At 39.4% G+C, this 19,838-nt stretch overlaps 1 protein-coding gene across 1 annotated transcript; it reads right to left on the bottom strand.

The window, feature by feature from the left end:
• Window positions 1–1,780: 1,780 nt before the first annotated feature.
• Window positions 1,781–15,723, bottom strand: akr7a3 (aldo-keto reductase family 7, member A3 (aflatoxin aldehyde reductase)). The gene is made up of 7 exons (XM_039756133.1): window positions 15,388–15,723; window positions 11,640–11,827; window positions 11,458–11,562; window positions 11,212–11,308; window positions 10,512–10,611; window positions 10,173–10,302; window positions 1,781–2,090 (listed from the first exon to the last, which is right to left on the bottom strand). Exons 1-7 carry the CDS (start codon window positions 15,656–15,658, stop codon window positions 1,929–1,931), a joined length of 1,053 nt encoding a protein of 350 aa, XP_039612067.1. The 5' UTR covers window positions 15,659–15,723; the 3' UTR covers window positions 1,781–1,928.
• Between the last annotated feature and the right edge of the window lie 4,115 nt (window positions 15,724–19,838).

Below are 19,838 nucleotides of genomic sequence, written 5' to 3'. Positions count from 1 at the left end.
TTTTTCCACATGTTATGTTACAGCCTCATTCCAAAATGAATTAATTTTTTTCCTCAGAATTCTACACACAACACCCCATAAAGAAAATGTGAAAAAAGTTTACTTGAGGTTTTTGTAAATTTATTAAAAATAAACAGAAATCACATGATGCACCTTTGACAGCAAATACAGCCTCAAGTCTTTTTGAATATGATGCCACAAGCTTGGCACACCTATCCTTGGCCAGTTTCGCCCATTCCTCTTTGCAGCACCTTTCAAGCTCCATCAGGTTGGATGGGAAGCATCGGTGCACAGCCATTTTAAGATCTCTCCAGAGATGTTCAATCGGATTCAAGTCTGGGCCACTCAAGGACATTAACAGAGTTGTCCTGAAGCCACTCCTTTGATATCTTGTCTGTGTGCTTAGGGTCGTTGTCCTGCTGAAAGATGAACCGTCGCCTCAGTCTGAGGTCAAGAGCACTCTGGAGCAGGTTTTCATCCAGCATGTCTCTGTACATTGCTGCAGTCATCTTTCCCTTTATCCTGACTAGTCTCCCAGTTCCTGCCGCTGAAAAACATCCCCACACCATGATGCTGCTACCACCATGCATCACTGTAGGGATGGTATTGGCCTGGTGATGAGCGATGCCTGGTTTCCTCCAAACGTGACACCTGGCATTCACACCAAAGAGTTCAATCTTTGTCTCATCCGACCAGAGAATTTTGTTTCTCATTGTCAGAGTCCTTCAGGTGCCTTTTAGCAAACTGCAGGCAGGCTGCCATGTGCCTTTTACTAAGGAGTGGCTTCTGTCTGGCCAGTCTACCATACAGGCCTGATTGGTGGATTGCTGCAGAGATGGTTGTCCTTCTGGAATGTTCTCCTCTCTCCACAGAGGACCTCTGGAGCTCAGACAGAGTGACCATCGGGTTCTTGGTCACCTCCCAGATTAAGGCCCTTGTCCCCCGATCGCTCAGTTTAGATGGCCGGCCAGCTCTAAGAAGAGTCCTGGTGGTTTCGAACTTCTTCCACTTACGGATGATGGAGGCCACTGTGCTCATTGGGACCTTCAAAAGCAGCAGAAATTTTTCTGTGACCTTCCCCAGATTTGTGCCTCAACACAATCCTGTCTCAGAGGTCTACAGACAATTCCTTTGACTTCATGCTTGGTTTGTGCTGTGACATGTCAACTGTGGGACCTTCTATAGACAGGTGTGTGCCTTTCCAAATCATGTCCAATCAACTGAATTTACCACAGGTGGACTCCAATTAAGCTGCAGAAACATCTCAAGGATGACCAGGTGAAACAGGATGCACCCAAGCTCAATTTTGAGCTTCATGGCAAAAGCTGTGAATACTTATGTATATGTGATTTCTCGTTTTTTTTTATTTTTAATAAATTTGCAAAAATCTCAAGTAAACTTTTTTTCACGTTGCCATTATGAGGGGTTGTGTGTAGAATACTGTGGAAAAAAATGAATTTAATCCATTTTGGAATAAGGCTGTAACATAACAAAATGTGGAAAAAGTGATGCGCTGTGAATACTTTCCAGATGCACTGTATCTTTTGAACCTGAAGACACAGAACCTTAGCAAGTCAGTCCAGAGGTAAATGTTCTCTACGGTGAGAGCAAATTCTGTGTACAGTCTTGCCATGAACAGAACTTTTCCAAGCTTCTCCCATCCCAATTATGACCTTGAAATAAAGGGCGAGTTTACAAACATACACAAGGGAGGGGGTCATCCATCTGAAGTCTTTCAAGCTACACAAAACCCATTACAGTGACAAGTCTTAGCCAATAATTCTGACCATTAATTTACTTAATTTTATAAAAAAAAAAAAAAAAACACCTTTACAGAATCAATATGCAAATTAAAGCTGTTGAATTCATATACATGCGTTTTTTTTAATCTACAAATTACATTTTTGCAATAGCAGCATTACCACCACTCAGCGAAAGTAGTTTGGACAATCGTGTGCTACAAGAGCCCAAGCCTTGTCAAATGCCTCCACCACCCCTGCCTCCAAGGGCCCTTCCTCTGTGGCTTTAAGGTTCTCCTGCAGCTGTTCCATGGTAGACATGCCTAGGATGACAGCATCTCCATGTTCTGACTGCAAGAAAAAGACAAGAGCAGGCAGGTCTGTTAAAAATCCCAAGAATACCAAAACTTGAGTAAAGGTGAAACAGAACATTTTCATTAGAGGAAAAGCTTTTTAAGTCTAGGAGTGTCATTTGTACGAAGCAGGAATTTGTCAGCCTACATCAGTGTTTCACATTTAATTTTTTATTAATCATTCACTATTATATGGGGGGAAAACAACCATGCAACCTACCAGGGTAACCTATTATTGCTTGCTTTTTCACTGTCAACCTTAAATCTCCCAGCTTGCATCACCATACTAATGGAGAAACCAATGGTCACAACTGCTAGGACACCTTCTACAGGCCATGAAAGAGAAAACCTGTATTTCTGCACTAGATGTTCACTTGCAGTCTTACCTAACCATGCTGAACATACTAAAGCCCAATAGCATTTTTGAAAATTGGGCATCAATGCAGTGTATTTTGAAGGTCTGCTTCTCAGATTGCTCTTTGGAAAAAGACAAACATTAAACAATTGAATAAAGTGTGAGATTTTTATATATTATATGCCAACCAGTCAAAACCACAACCCTGTGGAGGTCTCCCAGCCTGCCACCAAAACAGCACATTTCTAAGTGCCCATCATAAGCACTTTCTGTAGCGGTCAAGTGTCAGCATGGGCACTCCAACTGGTCTGCAGCTACGCAGTAAGCCGCGATGCACTGCATGTTCCAACACTTCTCTCTTATGGCCAGCATTACATTTTCATCAATTTGTACTACAATTGCTCTTCTGTAGGATCAGACAAGATGGGCTTCCCTTCGTTCCCCTTGTGTATCACACTGAGCCATGGCCACCCTTGACCTTGTCGCCGTTTCACCAGTTGTCCTTCCTTGGACCACTTTTGGTACGTACTACCCACGGCATACCAGAAAGACCCCACAAGAGCTGCCATTAACCCAGTCACCTAGCCATCACAATCTGTCTTTGTCTCAGATCCATAATGCTGATTTATATCTCTGTCGAGCCTACACTGTTATACACGTTGCCTACCACACGCCTCCTCAAAAATGTGACTATGCATCATGTTGACATGAACTCTTATTTTTGCCAGTTTGGCAATTTCTTATTTCCTGAAATGTTTTTTTCTCCCCCTCCCCCCCCCATCTTCTAGGCTTGGAAGTCAGCATGTGTATGAAAGAGTGGAAAAACATGAGGGACAAATACATTCACCTATGGAAAAAAATGCTGGAGGGCAAAAACCATGTGAACTTTATTGGATCATTCGCTTTTCTTGCATGTTACAAATGCTGTCAACTAAATGTTCAGGCATGTGCCTACGATGCAGTGCGACACAGAACTTTAAAATGGTTTTACTATGCACACAGCTATAGTGTAGACTTGTTGCTCAAGTATGCATCAGGCTTTACGCTTGCCCAAGTTTCCTACTTCCAACACATCATCTTCAAGGGCTGACTGTTCACTTGCTGCCTAATACAGTATATCCCACCCCTTATCAGGAGCCACTGTAACGAGATAGTCAATGATATCCCCTTTACCCATCAGAGGTTTTAATGTTGTGGCTTATACTCTGTGTGTTTATTAGGGCTGTCAAACGATAATCATATATTTAACAAAGGTAGTTAGTTTAGGAGTGTCTAGTAGTGCCCAGTGAATGTGACTGAGAATGCTTGTGCCTTTCATACAAGTCCTTTACATGCGACAACTGTGTCATTTAAGGTAATGAGAAAGAACTATCAGTCCTCACTGAATGACATCTCTCAGCCCAGTTCTCTTCAATTAATTTTATAGGTCTGCTGTCTGATATGATGCATATTGCAAATAAATAAATAGTGGTAGTTAAATACTTTAGATTCTGTTTCAATCATGACCAAATATCAAGTTGTACATTCATGGATTTATAGCCTGCTGGAGATTTTGCATACTAATGATGATTTTGTATAATAGATTTATAAAAATCAAAGCAAATGCCCAAATACAGCAGACTATTGCCACATTTTCTCTTGGTGGAGCACCACCATGAATCGAAATATTGTGAAGTATCCCCATTTTCTTACAGTCTTAAAGTTGTTACAAACTGAACTCTTAAAAATAATATTGCTCATCTCCCACAAGCATTTAGAGATAGAGCGTGTGGTTACATAGGTCTTGATTTTCTTATGCACAAATGCTTTTTTTTTCCTAAAGAAGAGTAGCAAAATTCAAAAAGGAAAAAAACATTGCCCAAAATTTCCATATTTTTAATTTACAAAAAATACATTCTCATTTCTTCTCAAAAGAAGAAGAAAAATAACCCAAGTAACAGAATTCCAGTTCCAAAAAAAGTCAATGGCTAAGGCTGAATGTCTTTGTTTTATTGGGTCATTATGTCAATGTTCCATTATAGTTTTGAGAACTTTTTGTACAGTTCTGCTTTTAAAGTTCAGCACATTACTGTATTTATTTTTAAAGAATGGATGAGGGTCGCCAAATACTGTCAACTCTGCCTGAAAAAAGTAGCTTTCCATCCTTGATTAATATTAATATGCGATGTTAGATATGTGTATTAGTAATTGTCAAAATTAAATATTCTGTCTTTGTCTGCCAGTTTCTAAAACTGTTTTAAAACTGAGGATACATCAAACATGTTCACCAAAATTAAAAATCTTGTAATGCTGGAGGACCAGACCTGAGACAGGGACAGACTGCTTGTGCGAGTGGGGGGGACTGAGAAAGAAAGCACTCATCTAGGAAGCGCTCTTTCACAAAAATCCATCGTTCCTTGGTCTGGTGGAAGACTTTGATTTGGACACTCAAGAGAATGGCAATGTAAAGACAGAAGTGAAGTCATAAGTACCATGAGACAGCACCATAGAATTGAGAAACAGATAAGCATGACAACTTGAGTTCATCCTCTGTGCAACCAACAGCCCTTTGAAGTTCCAGTTTTTTCTTATTTTTTTGGTTCCACACCTACCATTGTAGAACAACTGCTGCTCTCGTTTGTAAATTTTATGATAAATTTTTTGTAACACCTAAAGAATATTTTCAATTGCCAATAACTTCATATACAGACCAAATGTTTAAAATACTGTAAATAGGGTTGTTTTTTTTTTTAGTCAGCTGATAAGTTTTGCATTTTTTTCTTAATTGAACTAATTTGCATTCATTAACAGCATTAAAATTAATATTCATTAATTTTGAAAGCCCTAATATACACAGTATATATATTTGATGCATTTTTTTACTTCAGCAATTTATATATAGTAATCCCTCCTCGATCGCGGGGGTTGCATTCCAGACCCCCCGCGATAGGTGAAAATCCGCGAAGTAGAAACCATGTTTGTATGGTTATTTTTATATATTTTAAGCCCTTATAAACGCTCCCACACTGTTTATAAATATTCCCTGCACAGTTATACAGCATAAACCCTCTGTATTCTCTTAGATATTAGGTAACAGTCATTGAAATTATGTATGTAAACACACTGTTTATATACAGTAAAACCTAAATATTTTAAAAAGATAGTGTCTCCGATATCACATGTTACAGCCATTACGATAGACAGGCCACCAGCAATAAATACGTGCAATGCAAGAAAAAATGTATACAGTAAAATGTGTGTACAGTGACACTAAACATACGTACATGTACTAAGTAAAAAATTATAGTTACTCACTAACAATGACACGATGACTTGTCCGATAACGATGAGTTTAGTTTTACTGCACAACAAAGGAGAGCGTTACAGCCCTTCTAAAGGAACATCTTCAGGCAACTGTATAGCACCGCCGTTGTTGTTGTTGTTCTTCCGGCAGACTTCAATCCAAATCCCTAAAGCAGATTCCATCTGGACTACTGCCTTATTACATCCAATTACAACTCATTTTGCTCCCTGTTTAAAAGGACACTGTGGTTGTAGATCTTATATTCCTTTCCTACTTTTTAAATAAAAAGAATTGTAGCCTCATTGATGCCGTAATTGCGTCCTACAGTGGTGTAGCTTTTCCCTTCCTTCAACATATCCAAAACATTTACCTTTTCGGCAATCATTAACATCTTCCGTTGGCGCTTGGGCACGGCCCCTGAAGCAGTAACAGGAGCAGGAGCAGATAGTTTTGGAGCCCTAATGAAGGGCTTGACTATGCACAAAGATAAACACAAAAGCTGTGGTGGGTTGGCACCCTGCCTTGTGCCCTGTGTTGGTTGGGATTGGCTCCAGCGGGTTAGAAAATTGATCGGTGGATGGATAAACACAAAAGAGCACAAAAGTTAACCCTTTACACAGCGAAACACGTTGATGCTGAATGAGCGAGACGAGACTTCCTGGTTAATGCCGTGGAATCGAATTCAGCTCTCTGTCGCTGAGCCATTCAGCAAACAGGAACTTAACTGCGTGCTCTGATTGGTTAGCTTCTCAGCCATCCACCAATAGCGTCCCTTGTATGAGACCAACTGGGCAAACCAAATGAGGAAGCATGTACAGGAAGTAAAAAGACCCATTGTCCGCAGAACCCGCGAAGCAGCGAAAAATCCGCGTTATACATTTAGATATGCTTGCATACAAAATCCGCGATAGAGTAAAGCCGTGAAAGTCGAAGCGCGATATAGCGAGGGATTACTGTATAGTGAACTGGACTCATTACTGGAATCCCACTTAATATAAATTGAAAATTCCTTTGAATACAGAATTACCTTTGCATAAGGAAGCAACTTTGAGAAGGGTGTCTTCCTTTGCATACCTCCCTCCAATCATGGCATTTTACTGTTAAATTGCACTTCTCTTTTCAGATGGGTATACTTCTATCCTTCTGTAAATAATGACACATGCATACCAAGAAACCTAACCAGAAATAAAACTGCTAAATTTCCCCAGGGATGAGGAGTTTATACTGCATACTAATATGAGCGCACAGTTATTTAGAACAGTTACGTTTAAATTGTGGTTGGGGGGGGTAATTACACCCAAACTTGGACAAGAAGAACAGACAACTGGGTAAATGAAAACCACACTTCAAGGAACCCATGCATGTATTGTATGTGTTACTGCTGGAGACGATACAGTACGTTACTAAACATGAATGAGTAACTAAACAGAACAGCATGCAGGAATTTCTGAACACAAGTCCACAACTGATAGTAGATAGATACAAGGTGGTCTGCTCATTTCTGAGGCTGGGATGGGCTACAGAGAAGCCCCTTTTCTTCCCCATTCATAAAAATACTACAGGATTTAATCAATGGCTTTCAGCAAGTTAGCTACACTTTCTAAAAGTGGCCTAGGTCTTTAAAAACTATTTCCTATACCGGTGAACAAAGTTCTGTTTGAATTACAACTGAACATTGTGTTAGTCATCCATTTCACATTTGCTAAAGTGGCACCAAGCCCTCAAATTTACTCCTCTATTCCCTGGAACAAATCATTTTGGTATAAAAGCAAACACATTCCCACCATTAATTTTAAACAAGACTTTGCCCAAAATGCTTCTCTGCACATTCCGGGATTAAGGTCATGTCCCATTACACAACTTTTCCCAATGATTACCAGTCATAAATTATCTTAATGAAATCTTAACAAGTAGGAGGAAGTCATCTGTGCATTCCTGTGAAGCTGATCATCAAATAGGACTTACTCAATGATCGAGACCAACTAGTCTGCAACTGGCTAGTTTAAAATCAAACCGTTTTGATTTTCACTTTGGTTGTGGGGGGCTTCGTGCGCATGAGAGCCGACAACTGATGACCACTGCATAATGTAAGAAATAAGGAACAGATGTATTTTGGACCTTGTAAACAGAAGGGAGGCTCATCTGTCCGATTTTATGTACCATGACAAAATGAAAGGAGGGGAGGAAAATAAATAACTGCTTGCCGCACTTGTACATCGTTGGTACAGTGCAGGCTAAGTCACGCAACACATTATGGACTTTATAGAAAAAAGGACGAACATTCAGTTCTTGAGAGATCAGCAATGTCATGTTATCAAGTGTGACATACCCTCGAGTTAGAAAGTGCTTTAGATGATAAATAGAATACTCACATCAATTGTCTGTCCCTTTAAATATTTCTGATTGAGGTGGTCTTAGCTGGAGGTGAGGAATCACCACATTTGATTAAGTAAGCGGACACTGAAAATTTCAGCATTTGCAGAACACTAACTTGGCCACAGGGTGTCCTCACCGTTAACAGGCATGCACTGCAACGATGTACAAAAGTACCTCAATATAGAAAAGCACAGATGGGCAAATTGACAGCTATGAAGGTACCAGTTTTTTAAATACTTTGGTTTGAAGTAAATAAGACCTGGTGAGCCAAAACGTTTGAGTAAACTTGAAAATGGATATCCTAAAAGATTAACAAACGAGGTACTTGCATGGCAAGGTGCATGCTGTATGTGCAAATAGCCATGCAAGTTTAGTCAAAAGTGCTAGCATAAGAACTAAAAGCTCATCTCATCAACTATTAACACAATTGGATTTGGGGGAAAAAAAAAAACCAAAATATAAGCAGGGCAGTGAGAGATGGGTACAAGGTACTGTGGTGTTATGGGTCCACAGCTCGTTGAGTAAAGGCCATTTTTAAATAAATAATCAATGTGCTCGCGGCTTAGCGAGGGGACGTTGGGCCATAGTGAGCCGCGGGACAATCCGTAGGGTGTGGGCGTTTCTCACCTAGTGCACAGGTGAGGAACTGCCCACATTCATGATTTGTCCCGCGGCTAATGCTGCAGCTGCTGTGGCCCTCGTCATTTTAAAAAAGAAGCGCGAGTCGGTTTTAAAAAAACGATCGGGGAGAGAAAGGAAAGGAGAGGAAGCAGGTTGGTGAGAGAGAGAGAGAGAGCAAGAGCGAAGCGGACGGCGGCGAATGGCGCTCGTGGGCAGCTGCGTTGAAGCTGGGTGTTAGGCCGACACCCAGACGTTTGTGTTGATGTCGCTCCGCTGGCGATCAGGTAGCGGAGTGACCAGGGAAGGCGACTGGCGCGAGAGGCCATTGAAAGGCAGCGGAAGTCGGGAGACTTGGTGGTGGGAATCCCCAAGCGTGGCGACCTGGCGTTGTGGGAAACCAAGTTCTCCGGGACTGGGATGAGTGCCATACCGAAGCCAGGGATCAGGAGGTCTCCAGTCTCGTGCGTTTGTTTCAGGAGGGCAGCTGCAGAGAGCGTCTTGCCTGCTGCGATGCCCAAACGGGATAAGCAGGTGAGACCCTAACAAAAGAACACCGGATTTGTTTGTTGTTGGTTTTAAAACTGCTTCCAAGAGAAGATTTTAACCTCCGATTTTTAAGGATGTGTTTTTTTTCTATTTATTGATTTTTAACCTCCACATGTTCATTTAATGGATTATTTATTTATTTATTGGAGTACTGCACTATTTATGAACACTGTTTTTGATTTGTTTTGATGGACAATTTTTAATAAAAGCACTTTTGCACTTTTTACCTTCCCCTTGCTCAGATGCTTAATTTGCCTCCATTGACTAGCTCACTCGGCAACATTATCGACGGTGTTGGGTTCGAGTGCTTCCAATAGCAAAGGGAGTGTGGAGCCAGAACCCACATCGTCACAGGTACCTCAACTGTTACACATTATTTATGTGAATAAATGGTTAAGAGATTGAGTTTGTAATGCAAACCTAACACATGTGGAGACTGGACAGCCCATCACGATCGCTGTCACTCAACAATTGAAGGATTTTATCTCACAAGCCACGACTCTTCACACCTCCAGATTAACAGCAGCAAGTTTGCGTCTTTGACAAGAGATGTAACAAGTGTGGCATTACACAAGAACCTCTACCTCTCTCCGCTCCTCTTAATAAAATGCAACAGTGCCCAAAGTAAACAGGGCATTTATGAGGTGTTTAGTTACATGGTTCTAATCATCAGCAAAATAATGTCAATTGGCAAGGTAAGGAATCAGTTTTCCATTGCGGAGGATAAAGTTCATCAGTACAGGCCTAGCCCATTTAGGCAGATTTCTGGTAGAGTCTGGCCAGGAGGGTCTCTTGTAAATACTATATAATGATCTGGGTAATATAAAATCAAGCTTTCCGAGAATATATTGTATATTACCACAAAAGTGATCCTTTTAGGGGTCTCTCTGTTCACTCACCCGCAACTGAGAGTGGTGATACATCCATCTCAGTGAGGCACAAGTCATGCTGGTCTGGTCAGGGCCATATGCAGCTTTCAGAGCATTCTTTACCAGGTCTACTGCTTGAAAGTGATGTGGTTTCCAGTACCTGATGAGGGGGGAAAAAAAAACATCAAATTTGTTTTTTGTGAAAAACAAAAAGTAAGGCAAGTTTTCAACAAACTTAAAATGACAGCCATTAGCAGGTTAGGAAATATTTTAGGGAAGATAGGGAGTTAATGTAAGGCATAAACAGGAAGATCCTAACCCATTTAAACACCATGTCAAAGAGGTACCAGTGAAAGTAACCTTGCTTACCTGGAATGGTACACTGATGCCCAGTCATTTCCAAAAAAGCGTCCCACAGGCTGTAACTCATCCTTGTCCTCAAACTTGTATTTACCAGTGAGCATCCCACCTGAAGAAAGTGAAAACACTTAGCTCTTTTACTTTATAATGAAGACTCTTCAGGATTAATTTAAAATTAAAAATTAATGAAGCCTGATGAGCAGCTCAATCCCATCAGGGAGGGCCAAATGAGTAAATTTTAAAGGTTATAGAAATAGGCTTCCCATTTTAACTCAATAGGCCAGCGTTTCTCATCCTTTACGTATTTGCGACCCGAGTTTTCATAACAGTTTTAATCGTGCCCCCCTAACATTTTTTTTGAAAGGAACCCACTAATACCAATTTCTTCTTTTTTAAATTAATGATATATCATAGATGCATATTTTATTATACCTACTTAACTTTTATCAACATTTATCTAACTCGATTTATTTTTCTAGTATCAGAAAGTAGTTTCAGTTAATTCGTTTTGGTATCAATAGATGTATTTTTCATATTTTCGAGTCTTGTTTTCTATTTTTCACATGTTTGCACCTCCTTTTTTGTTACTTCGTGCCCCCCTAGGGGGGCCCGCCCCAAAGTTTTAGAACCACTGCCATTGGCAATGTACGAGCAAGAGCCTAACTGCATGAGGAACATCAATACCAAAGACGTCTGTCCACCTCCTTACCTGCAAGAGGGTTATAGGCATAAAAACTCATCTTGAAATATCGCAGACATGGTAGCAATTCAGTCTCAACCTGACGAGTGGTTGCATTATACATCCCCTAATAGCGAGTAGAGAAGGGGGAGGGGGGGGAGAAATACATCTCAAAAGATTATACTTAAGGAGGAGGGAGAAAAAAAAAAAAAAAACCAATATTCTTGATCTAAAAGAAGCTTATCACTGATTTGGTTTACTCAATTAGACACTCACCTGGTACAAAGTGGGCAGAACCCAGCCATTATGCTTACAAATACTGCAAATCTCTGCCACTTCCCAGGCTGCATAGTTTGACAAACCTAGCTCCTTAAATTTTCCCTGTGGAAAGGCACACATTTCTCCATTAGTTGGGATCTAGTTGTCTTTGTGCCACCCCTTCCAGTGTAGTTGCCCACCTCTTTGTAAAGTTCCTGGCAGGCATGCAGTGTGTCCTCAATTGGATTTTCATGGTCTGGAGCATGAAGATAAAATACATTTGCTTGTGGCCGTTGCAAGCTTTTAAGCGAGGACTCTAACTGTGCTCGAACGCTTGCTGGCTTTAAGGTCTTCCCATTCCAAGGGTTTGCTTTTGTATCAATTTTCACTACAGAGAGAAAAAAAAACTAAAATAAATGAGGATGTGAGAAACAAGAAACATACCTGATGTTAAGAGAACTGTTAAGTACATTGCTAGTGTGACCAAACTCAGATACAAGAGGGCCACAGCGGCTGCAGGTTTTCATTTCAGCAACTTTCTTAATTAGCAGCCAATCACTGCTACTAGTGAAACAGACCACAGATCCTTTAATTTAATTGACTTGCTTCTTAAAGTACAGCAGCCCTCATTGTTAAAAGCAGTCCAACAACAATATGAAAAGTGACCCAACCAATGACAAAGCAACTTCATCCTATTTGAATAGGTCTATCATACAGTATCTGTTTCAATAAAATGTTTGAAAATAAAAAAAAAAGTGAAGGTCCAGAAAACATCAATTTGGACTGGTCTTCAGAACATGATGATACTCTTCAAAAAAAGAAAATGAGCAGTTTTGGAAATGTCTGGTGTGACGGAATGAGCACACTAAGAAGCCATAGAATTAAACATTGGGTTTCATTAGCAGCAAGAATGGCTTTAAATTATGAAACTGGTTGAAGCAAACACAGTTGGATTACAAGAAGACAAGTTTGAGACTTCCAAGTTAGCTTGTCATCTGGTAAAATGGTAAGCATCCTTCATGGAATACTCCAAGCAAGTCTTGATTTAAGCCAGAACTATTTCAACCATTTGCACTTCCGCCATGGAGGACAAGGGCAAGTTGCGCTTAGCACTTGAAGCAATTTAGCATGGATTGAAAATCACATTTGCTGAGAAACAAAACTTAGGAGAAAGGTTCTGAGGATTTTCTTGGCATACCTACTATTATTAAATCCTTATTTAGAATTAACATACGTAATGTTAATATATCCTCATTTAGATATACTCTTATTTGCTTAACACAAAATGGTAAAATGTTAAAGGCTAAAGTATCCATTGAGAAAAGAAGAATTAATATATAACATTTAAATTATGTCTTTCATCACTATTGTGTGTTTTTACTTTCTCATATACTAAGTATTGGGAAAGTATTGTAAATCATCAAAAAATGTGATGTCGAGATTTTTATGAATCTTGACATTTAAAAATCTCAACATTTTAGACCTCTCTGACTTTCTTGTATACGAAGTATAGGGAAAGTATTGGAATCCTCCAAAAATTCCTTTTCAAAATTTTGATAGGCATTTTAGACCACCCCGAGTTCGAAAAATACCATTTTTGCAGTTATGTCTGTGTATGTAAACACAATAACTTGAGTATGCTTTCACTTAGGATCAACCAAATTTTGCATGCAAGTATTAGGTACACAACATAGATTTCTAGCAACTTTTGGGCTATTTCTGTTAACCGGAAGTGGTACTTTTTCAGTGACAGGATTTAACAAATGTTGCTGCATTCATAGTTGCATTATTTTTTTAAAATCACCTGATAGGTTTGTGATAGAATTGTAAAACTCTGAATGCTAAACTGTATAAAAACATCCAGAATTAATAATTATCACACTTAAATTATTACACTGTTCACCCACATTGCTCTTTTTTGACAACAAAAGGCAAAAGATATACTGTAGTTAAAAAAAAAAAATTATAAAAAGGTGTGTTCCTTAAAGTGTAAAGTTCCAATTTCTATGTTATCAAACATTAAGTGGCACAGAGCTGTTCAGAGTAATGCAGTGTATAATCAAAAATACCACACTTCTATAAAGTTAAGGAAACAGCACACACCATGGTTCATCTTAAAAAGGTGTACCATGTAGAACTTTTACAGAATAAAAACACCACTGCAGTAACAATGTGTTTAAATTGTGTAATAAACTGTAACCCATTAAACAGATTCAAGTGCTCAACTCAATACTCATTTGCATTCCATCTCTACTATCTTATAATAGTCCATATTAATCTTTTTTCACTAGCAAGATATAAAAAAAAAATACAAAATGTTTTGTAATTGAGGATCTTAAAGTAAAACATTAATTATAAAATTTAGCCAGCATGCTATGACACTCATACTAATACTTTCTATACAGATGTTTGCAGATGTATTTAATAAATAAAAAGCTAAGCTTGCATTCATCAAGCTTGTAGGTTCATCCATGGCATACAAACTTGCTCTACCTCAAATAGTTATACCCATGGCATTTCTTAATGACTACAGATTTGCAAAAAAACAACTTTATATGCCACAAGTTGAAGCCATACATTATTAAGTGAACTTGCCATCACAAACGCTTAACCACTATGCAAAAGATCTGCATCAACCATGTTTCTGTAAAGTGCTGGCGATGCAGAGTCAGAGTATCCTTTGAACTGAAGCAGTTTGCTGGCCATCATGCAAAATGGGAGGACATTTTTGTTGTTAAGTTGGTCTATGTAAAATACATCTATTCTAAGTTGTAACATTAACACTAGATAATGTTCCTTAGGCTTTCCAAACATGAAAGGCACTTGTGCAAATAATGGCACCACCAAGCTTATGAAATTTATGAAAAACACAAATCATTCTAGAGAATCAATTACCACAGATGTCCTTTTAAACAGCATGCAAGGCCAGTTGTATTGTGCAATCAGCCTTTGTAAGGAGTACAAACTCCTCAGCAAGAGTCATATTCAAATAACCCCCAGCATGCAAATTCTCCATTTCACAAGTCTGCTTCATGGAATACACACATACTTTAAAGTTCATGGCTTGTCTACTGGTTAGGGGGAAATGATAAAATGAGAACTGAAATATTAAGAGCTCTGAACTTTAAAAAGCAGCTCAATTACAATTATGGTAAAATAAGTTCCATTAGCAGCAGTAATTGGTTACCAATTAAAAAAATAATAAAGTGGTTGGGATGAAAATCCCAGAGGATTTTGCAGTTAATGCATGAGGCCACCCAGTAGCTGCAGGTTTTCATCCCAAACAACTTTAATTTGAACTCCTTCATTAGTTGAGCAAACTGTTATTTACAAGTTTCCATATTACAAATTGGTTACACTAAATCTTTACTGCATCAAACAATAATTTATATGTGTATTGATCCAAGTCACAAAGGCCATGGTGAATAAGTTAAATATGTTGTTAAAATCATTTGCTAGCAACTACAGAAGTGGGTAACACTGATGCCCTTTATTGCCGTTTACTCCACTCATTATCAGGATTCAGATAAAATAAATAAAAGTAAACTCACAATAAAAAGTTAAAATTACAAAACGGGCTTAAGATTTTAAGATTTAAATCTTGCACTGCTGTATTTTGTTGAACTCAAAGTAAAAAAGGAACAATGTTTGCAAATGAAACGGAGATCAGTTAGACGTGAAATGTCTCACCGATAGTGCAACTGCTTGGAACAAAAACCTGCTACTACAGCTGAAGCCCCAGGACGGAGCTTGAAAATCCCCGCTAGTTCACAATATGCTGCTGCTCTCTCTCTGACCAGACTACTAATTGACTTCAATAAACTCTACCATTATGTTAGTTTCTTCACAGCTAAAAGGAATGTCACAAACGAACAGTCGGCCTCCCACCAATCTCAACACTGAACAATCTAAATACGGTATCGGATAACTTGCATGATTCGCTCCTACCTGTGGCTTCCAGGCCCATGGACCCCAATATTGCCTCAGATTGACCATCGTTATACATAAACGCCGTATCTATCGTATCGTGCCCGCGCTCCAAGAAAGCGCGGAGCATAATGTTGCTCGTACTCGCATCGGCGCGTCCACCAAAAGCCATGCTGCCGAGTACCGTCCTAGGTACGGCAGGCCTCATCGCTCCTGAAGATGACATGGCACGGAAAACGATAAAATGCGAAGGTAATAAAACTCGAGAAGAGAGTCTAATGACGCACTGCATATCTCTCTCTCTCTCTCTCTCTCTCTCTCTCTCTCTCTCTCAGGAACGGTTCAAAGGCCACATAGAGAAGGACCAGTTAGGGAGCGTGTGTAAATTGCTTAAATCTGTTTGCAGTGCAAAGGTAGATCAGTCAATCAGTCATTATCCAACCCGCTATATCCTAACACGGGATAAGTTTCATGTTCTTTAAAATCTAAATCCGTCATTAGTTTTTGTAAGAAAGAATTCGTTTTCCGCATTTAAAAATGATTTTAAAGAAAGTATATAGCAAATTACAAAGCAAAAAAATGATATATTTATAAAAACTGCATTACTTACAATTTATTCATACGAAAATATGATGGTTAAACGTCTAGACTTTTGCAGCCATCTACTAGAATACTTCACCACAGCCCAATCAATTTTCTGTCAAACACATAAAAACAAATCACTTGGCACACAGAAATGGCGTTTACAACAACGTAGACAATGATACACCAGTGGCTCATGTCAGTTGCGCGACCTGTTTAATAATGTCAAAAATGTTTCTGGGTGGGAGTCAAGCATGTTAGAGTAGTGGAGGTGATACATTATTGTCTGTTGGGTATATAGAACTAATACGTGCTTCGAAATCGGAGACAAAAACATAGGAAAAAGTTATCCTCATACTGATGGAGTGATGGACTGAGTATGGGAATGTTTTTTTATTTACTTTTTATTCCATTTAAGAATGGAAAACATTTAATTGTAAAATTTCGTAACATCAATTTGGTGCCCCTGGATGCTGCTCCCGGGGTCAGATGTCCCCCCATGCAAATTTGGAAAAATTGAAATTTGGTTTTGATGAGCAGCAGTTGTCTACGCAGTGATGTGCTGAGCTGGTACCATCACTTAAAGAGAGGTCCACTGAATCAACAAGCAAATTTAAAAAGGCAGGCTCAGTATTGGGGCACACTCTGGACCGACTGGAGGTAGTGTCAAAGGAGAAAATTTTGAACAATGCCAAATATCCTCTGTCCAACAAATTAAAACAAAAGGACTTTCAGCCAACAAATTATTCAGCAGAAGTGTCCAAATAGAAATGTGCCTGGGGCTCCACACACGTGGACAAAAATGTTGGTACCCTTTAGTCAATGAAAGAAAAACTCAAAATGGTCACAAGAAATAACTTTAATCTGACAAAAGTAATAATAAATAAAAATTCTATGAAATTTAACTAATAAAAGTCAGACATTAGTTTTCAACCATGCTTCAACAGAATTAATAAAAAAAAAAAAACTCATGAAACAGGCCTGGACAAAAATGATGGTACCCCTAGAAAAGACTGAAAATAATGTGACCAAAGGGACATGTTAATCCAAGGTGTGTCCACTAATTAGCATCACAGGTGTCTACAATCTTGTAATCAGTCAGTGGACCTATATATAGGGCTCCAGGTAGTCACTGTGTTGTTTGGTGACATGGTGTGTACCACACTCAACATGGACCAGAGGAAGCGAAGGAAAGAGTTGTCTCAGGAGATTAGAAAGAAAATTATAGACAAGCATGTCAAAGGTAAAGGCTATAAGACCATCTCGAAGCAGCTTGATGTTCCTGTGACTACAGTTGCACATATTATTCAGAAATTTAAGATCCATGGGACTGTAGCCAACCTCCCTGGACGTGGTTGCAGGAGGAAAATTGATGACAAATCAAAGAGACGGATAATACGAATGGTAACAAAAGAGCCCAGAAAAACTTCTAAAGAGATCCAAGGTGAACTTCAAGCTCAAGGAACATCAGTGTCAGATCGCACCATCCGTCGTTGTTTGAGCCAAAGTGGACTTCATGGGAGACGACCAAGGAGGACACCATTGTTGAAAACAAATCATAAAAAACCAGACTGGAATTTGCCAAACTACATGTGGACAAGCCACAAAGATTCTGGGAGAATGTCCTATGGACAGATGAGACGAAAATTGAACTTTTTGCCAAGGCACATCAGCTCTATGTTCACAGACGGAAAAATGAAGCATATCAAGAAAAGAACACTGTCCCTTCTGTGAAACATGGAGGAGGCTCTGTTATGTTCTGGGGCTGCTTTGCTGCATCTGGCACAGGGTGTCTTGAATCTGTGCAGGGTACAATGAAATCTCAAGACTATCAAGGGATTCTAGAGAGAAATGTGCTGGCCAGTGTTAGAAAGCTTGGTCTCAGTCGCAGGTCATGGGTCTTGCAACAGGACAATGACCCAAAACACACAGCTAAAAACACCCAAGAATGGCTAAGAGGAAAACATTGGACTATTCTAAAGTGGCCTTCTATGAGCCCTGACCTCAATCCTATTGAGCATCTTTGGAAAGAGCTGAAACATGCCATCTGGAAAAGGCACCCTTCAAACCTGAGACAACTGGAGCAGTTTGCTCATGAGGAGTGGGCCAAAATACCTGCTGAGAAGTGCAGAAGTCTCATTGACAGTTACAGGAATCGTTTGATTGCAGTGAATGCCTCAAAAGGTTGTGCAACAAAATATTAAGTTAGGGGTACCATCATTTTTGTCCTGGCCTGCCATGAGTTTATTTTTTTAAATAATTCTGTTGAAGCATGGTTGAAAATCAATGTCTGACTTTCATTGGTTAAATTTCATAGAATTTTTATTTATTATTACTTTTGTCAGATTAAAGTTATTTCTGTGACCATTTTGAGTTTTTCTTTCATTGATCAACAATTTTGTCCACATAGGAATACACCTACATATCGCCTCATTGTGACAGGGACAGTCAAGTCAGAGGTTTTCTAGTCTTTCTTTTTCAAATGTTCTTACTTTTTAGGCATTCTTGTGTTTGTTCAGACCATAGTTTTTGTGTAAATATATACTATATATATATATATATATATATATATATATATATATATATATATATATATATATATATATATATATATATATATATATATCTACCTTAGTGGCTGAACGCACGCTAAGGAGATGCAGTCGGATCATCTGCTGTCTTTCTGCTGCTGGTGAGCTGTGTGTTCTTTTTGTCACTTGGCGTTGTTTTAAGAGCTGGGAGCACATGATGCCTGTCTGCCAAAATCATTCCAACAACTGCTTGGTTAGATGTCCGAGAACTTGTTTCACATGTTTGTCCACTGCCTTGTCTTACGGGACATTAACGTGTCTTTCGCAAGACATCAAATTGTCTTTGCGTGACATTAAAGTGTCTCTCGCGGGATGTTAAATTGTCTTCCAAGAAGATGAAGTCTCGTCTCCCTAGTCTCCCTCCCAGGATTTTTTTAAATAGAGAGATATGTATATATGTATGTATGTATGTGTATATATATACAGTGTATATATATATATATATATATATATATATATATATATATATATATTGTGGCAGACAGCCAGATTTCATGCCTGGCCGGGGCGCACCTTGGACACTTGGTCTGGGGAAACAGCCATGGATGACATACTACTTCCCCCGGAATGCCCCCCTGGGTTTCATCAGGGCCACAGACATGGGATTCCGGAGCTCAGTCCTGTTGGGCTCCATGGCCACCGCCAGGGGGAGCTGCATGGCTTCCTGACCCCGTGTGGGCGGGGATGTAGCCACACCCGGAAGTACAACCGGATGTAGGTCATCAATTACCTGAAGCACTTCCGGGTGGGTTATAAAAGGGAGCCAGCAGCCACCATTGGGAACAAGTGTTGGGAGGAGGAGGACAAAGCTTGCCGGGAAGAGTGGTGGTGAAGACCAATGTGCTTTGTGTTGGCTTTTGTGACTTGTTTGTGCTTGTGGGACTTTGTTAGGGGGGAGGAACACGGAAAAGACGTGGCCCACAGCTGAAGAGAAAATAAAAGTTTGGTTTCTTTTTACGTGTGCTCCATGTCTCTCTGTGCCGGGTCAGGTGCCATTATAGTGCCTTTCTACTATATATATACTATATATATATACATACTAGCAAAATACCCGTGCTTTGCCGCAGAGAAGAAGTGTGTTAAAGAAGTTATGAAAAAGAAAAGGAAACATTTTAAAAGTAATGTAACATTTGCTTTCTGTTCGTTTGCATAAGAATAGTCCTTCACCAGCAATTATTTAATGTTAGCTCAGACACGGCACTTAAAAGTTTCTGTCGCAATTTTGCTGAGTTTGTGCCAAACACTATTCTATCTCTGACTCCTCTTCATTTGCATAAGCACAGTCCTTCACCAGCAATT

This window comes from Polypterus senegalus, chromosome 6 (genome assembly GCF_016835505.1).
Source record: "Polypterus senegalus isolate Bchr_013 chromosome 6, ASM1683550v1, whole genome shotgun sequence".
NCBI classification, from domain to species: Eukaryota; Metazoa; Chordata; class Cladistia; order Polypteriformes; family Polypteridae; genus Polypterus; species Polypterus senegalus.
Note: the sequence above shows the minus strand (reverse complement) of the source record. Positions and strands in the feature narration are given on the sequence as shown.

What these genes read in the sequence shown, in the direction of transcription:
- akr7a3 (XM_039756133.1), bottom strand. Translation starts at nt 15,658, where the DNA reads ATGCAGTGCGTCATTAGACTCTCTTCTCGAGTTTTATTACCTTCGCAT. An exon ending in CATGGGCCTGGAAGCCACAG is followed by an intron (nt 11,828 to 15,387) that starts GTAGGAGCGAAT and finishes TTCTCTCTGTAG; the next exon opens with TGAAAATTGATACAAAAGCA. An exon ending in GCCAGGAACTTTACAAAGAG is followed by an intron (nt 11,563 to 11,639) that starts GTGGGCAACTAC and finishes GCCTTTCCACAG; the next exon opens with GGAAAATTTAAGGAGCTAGG.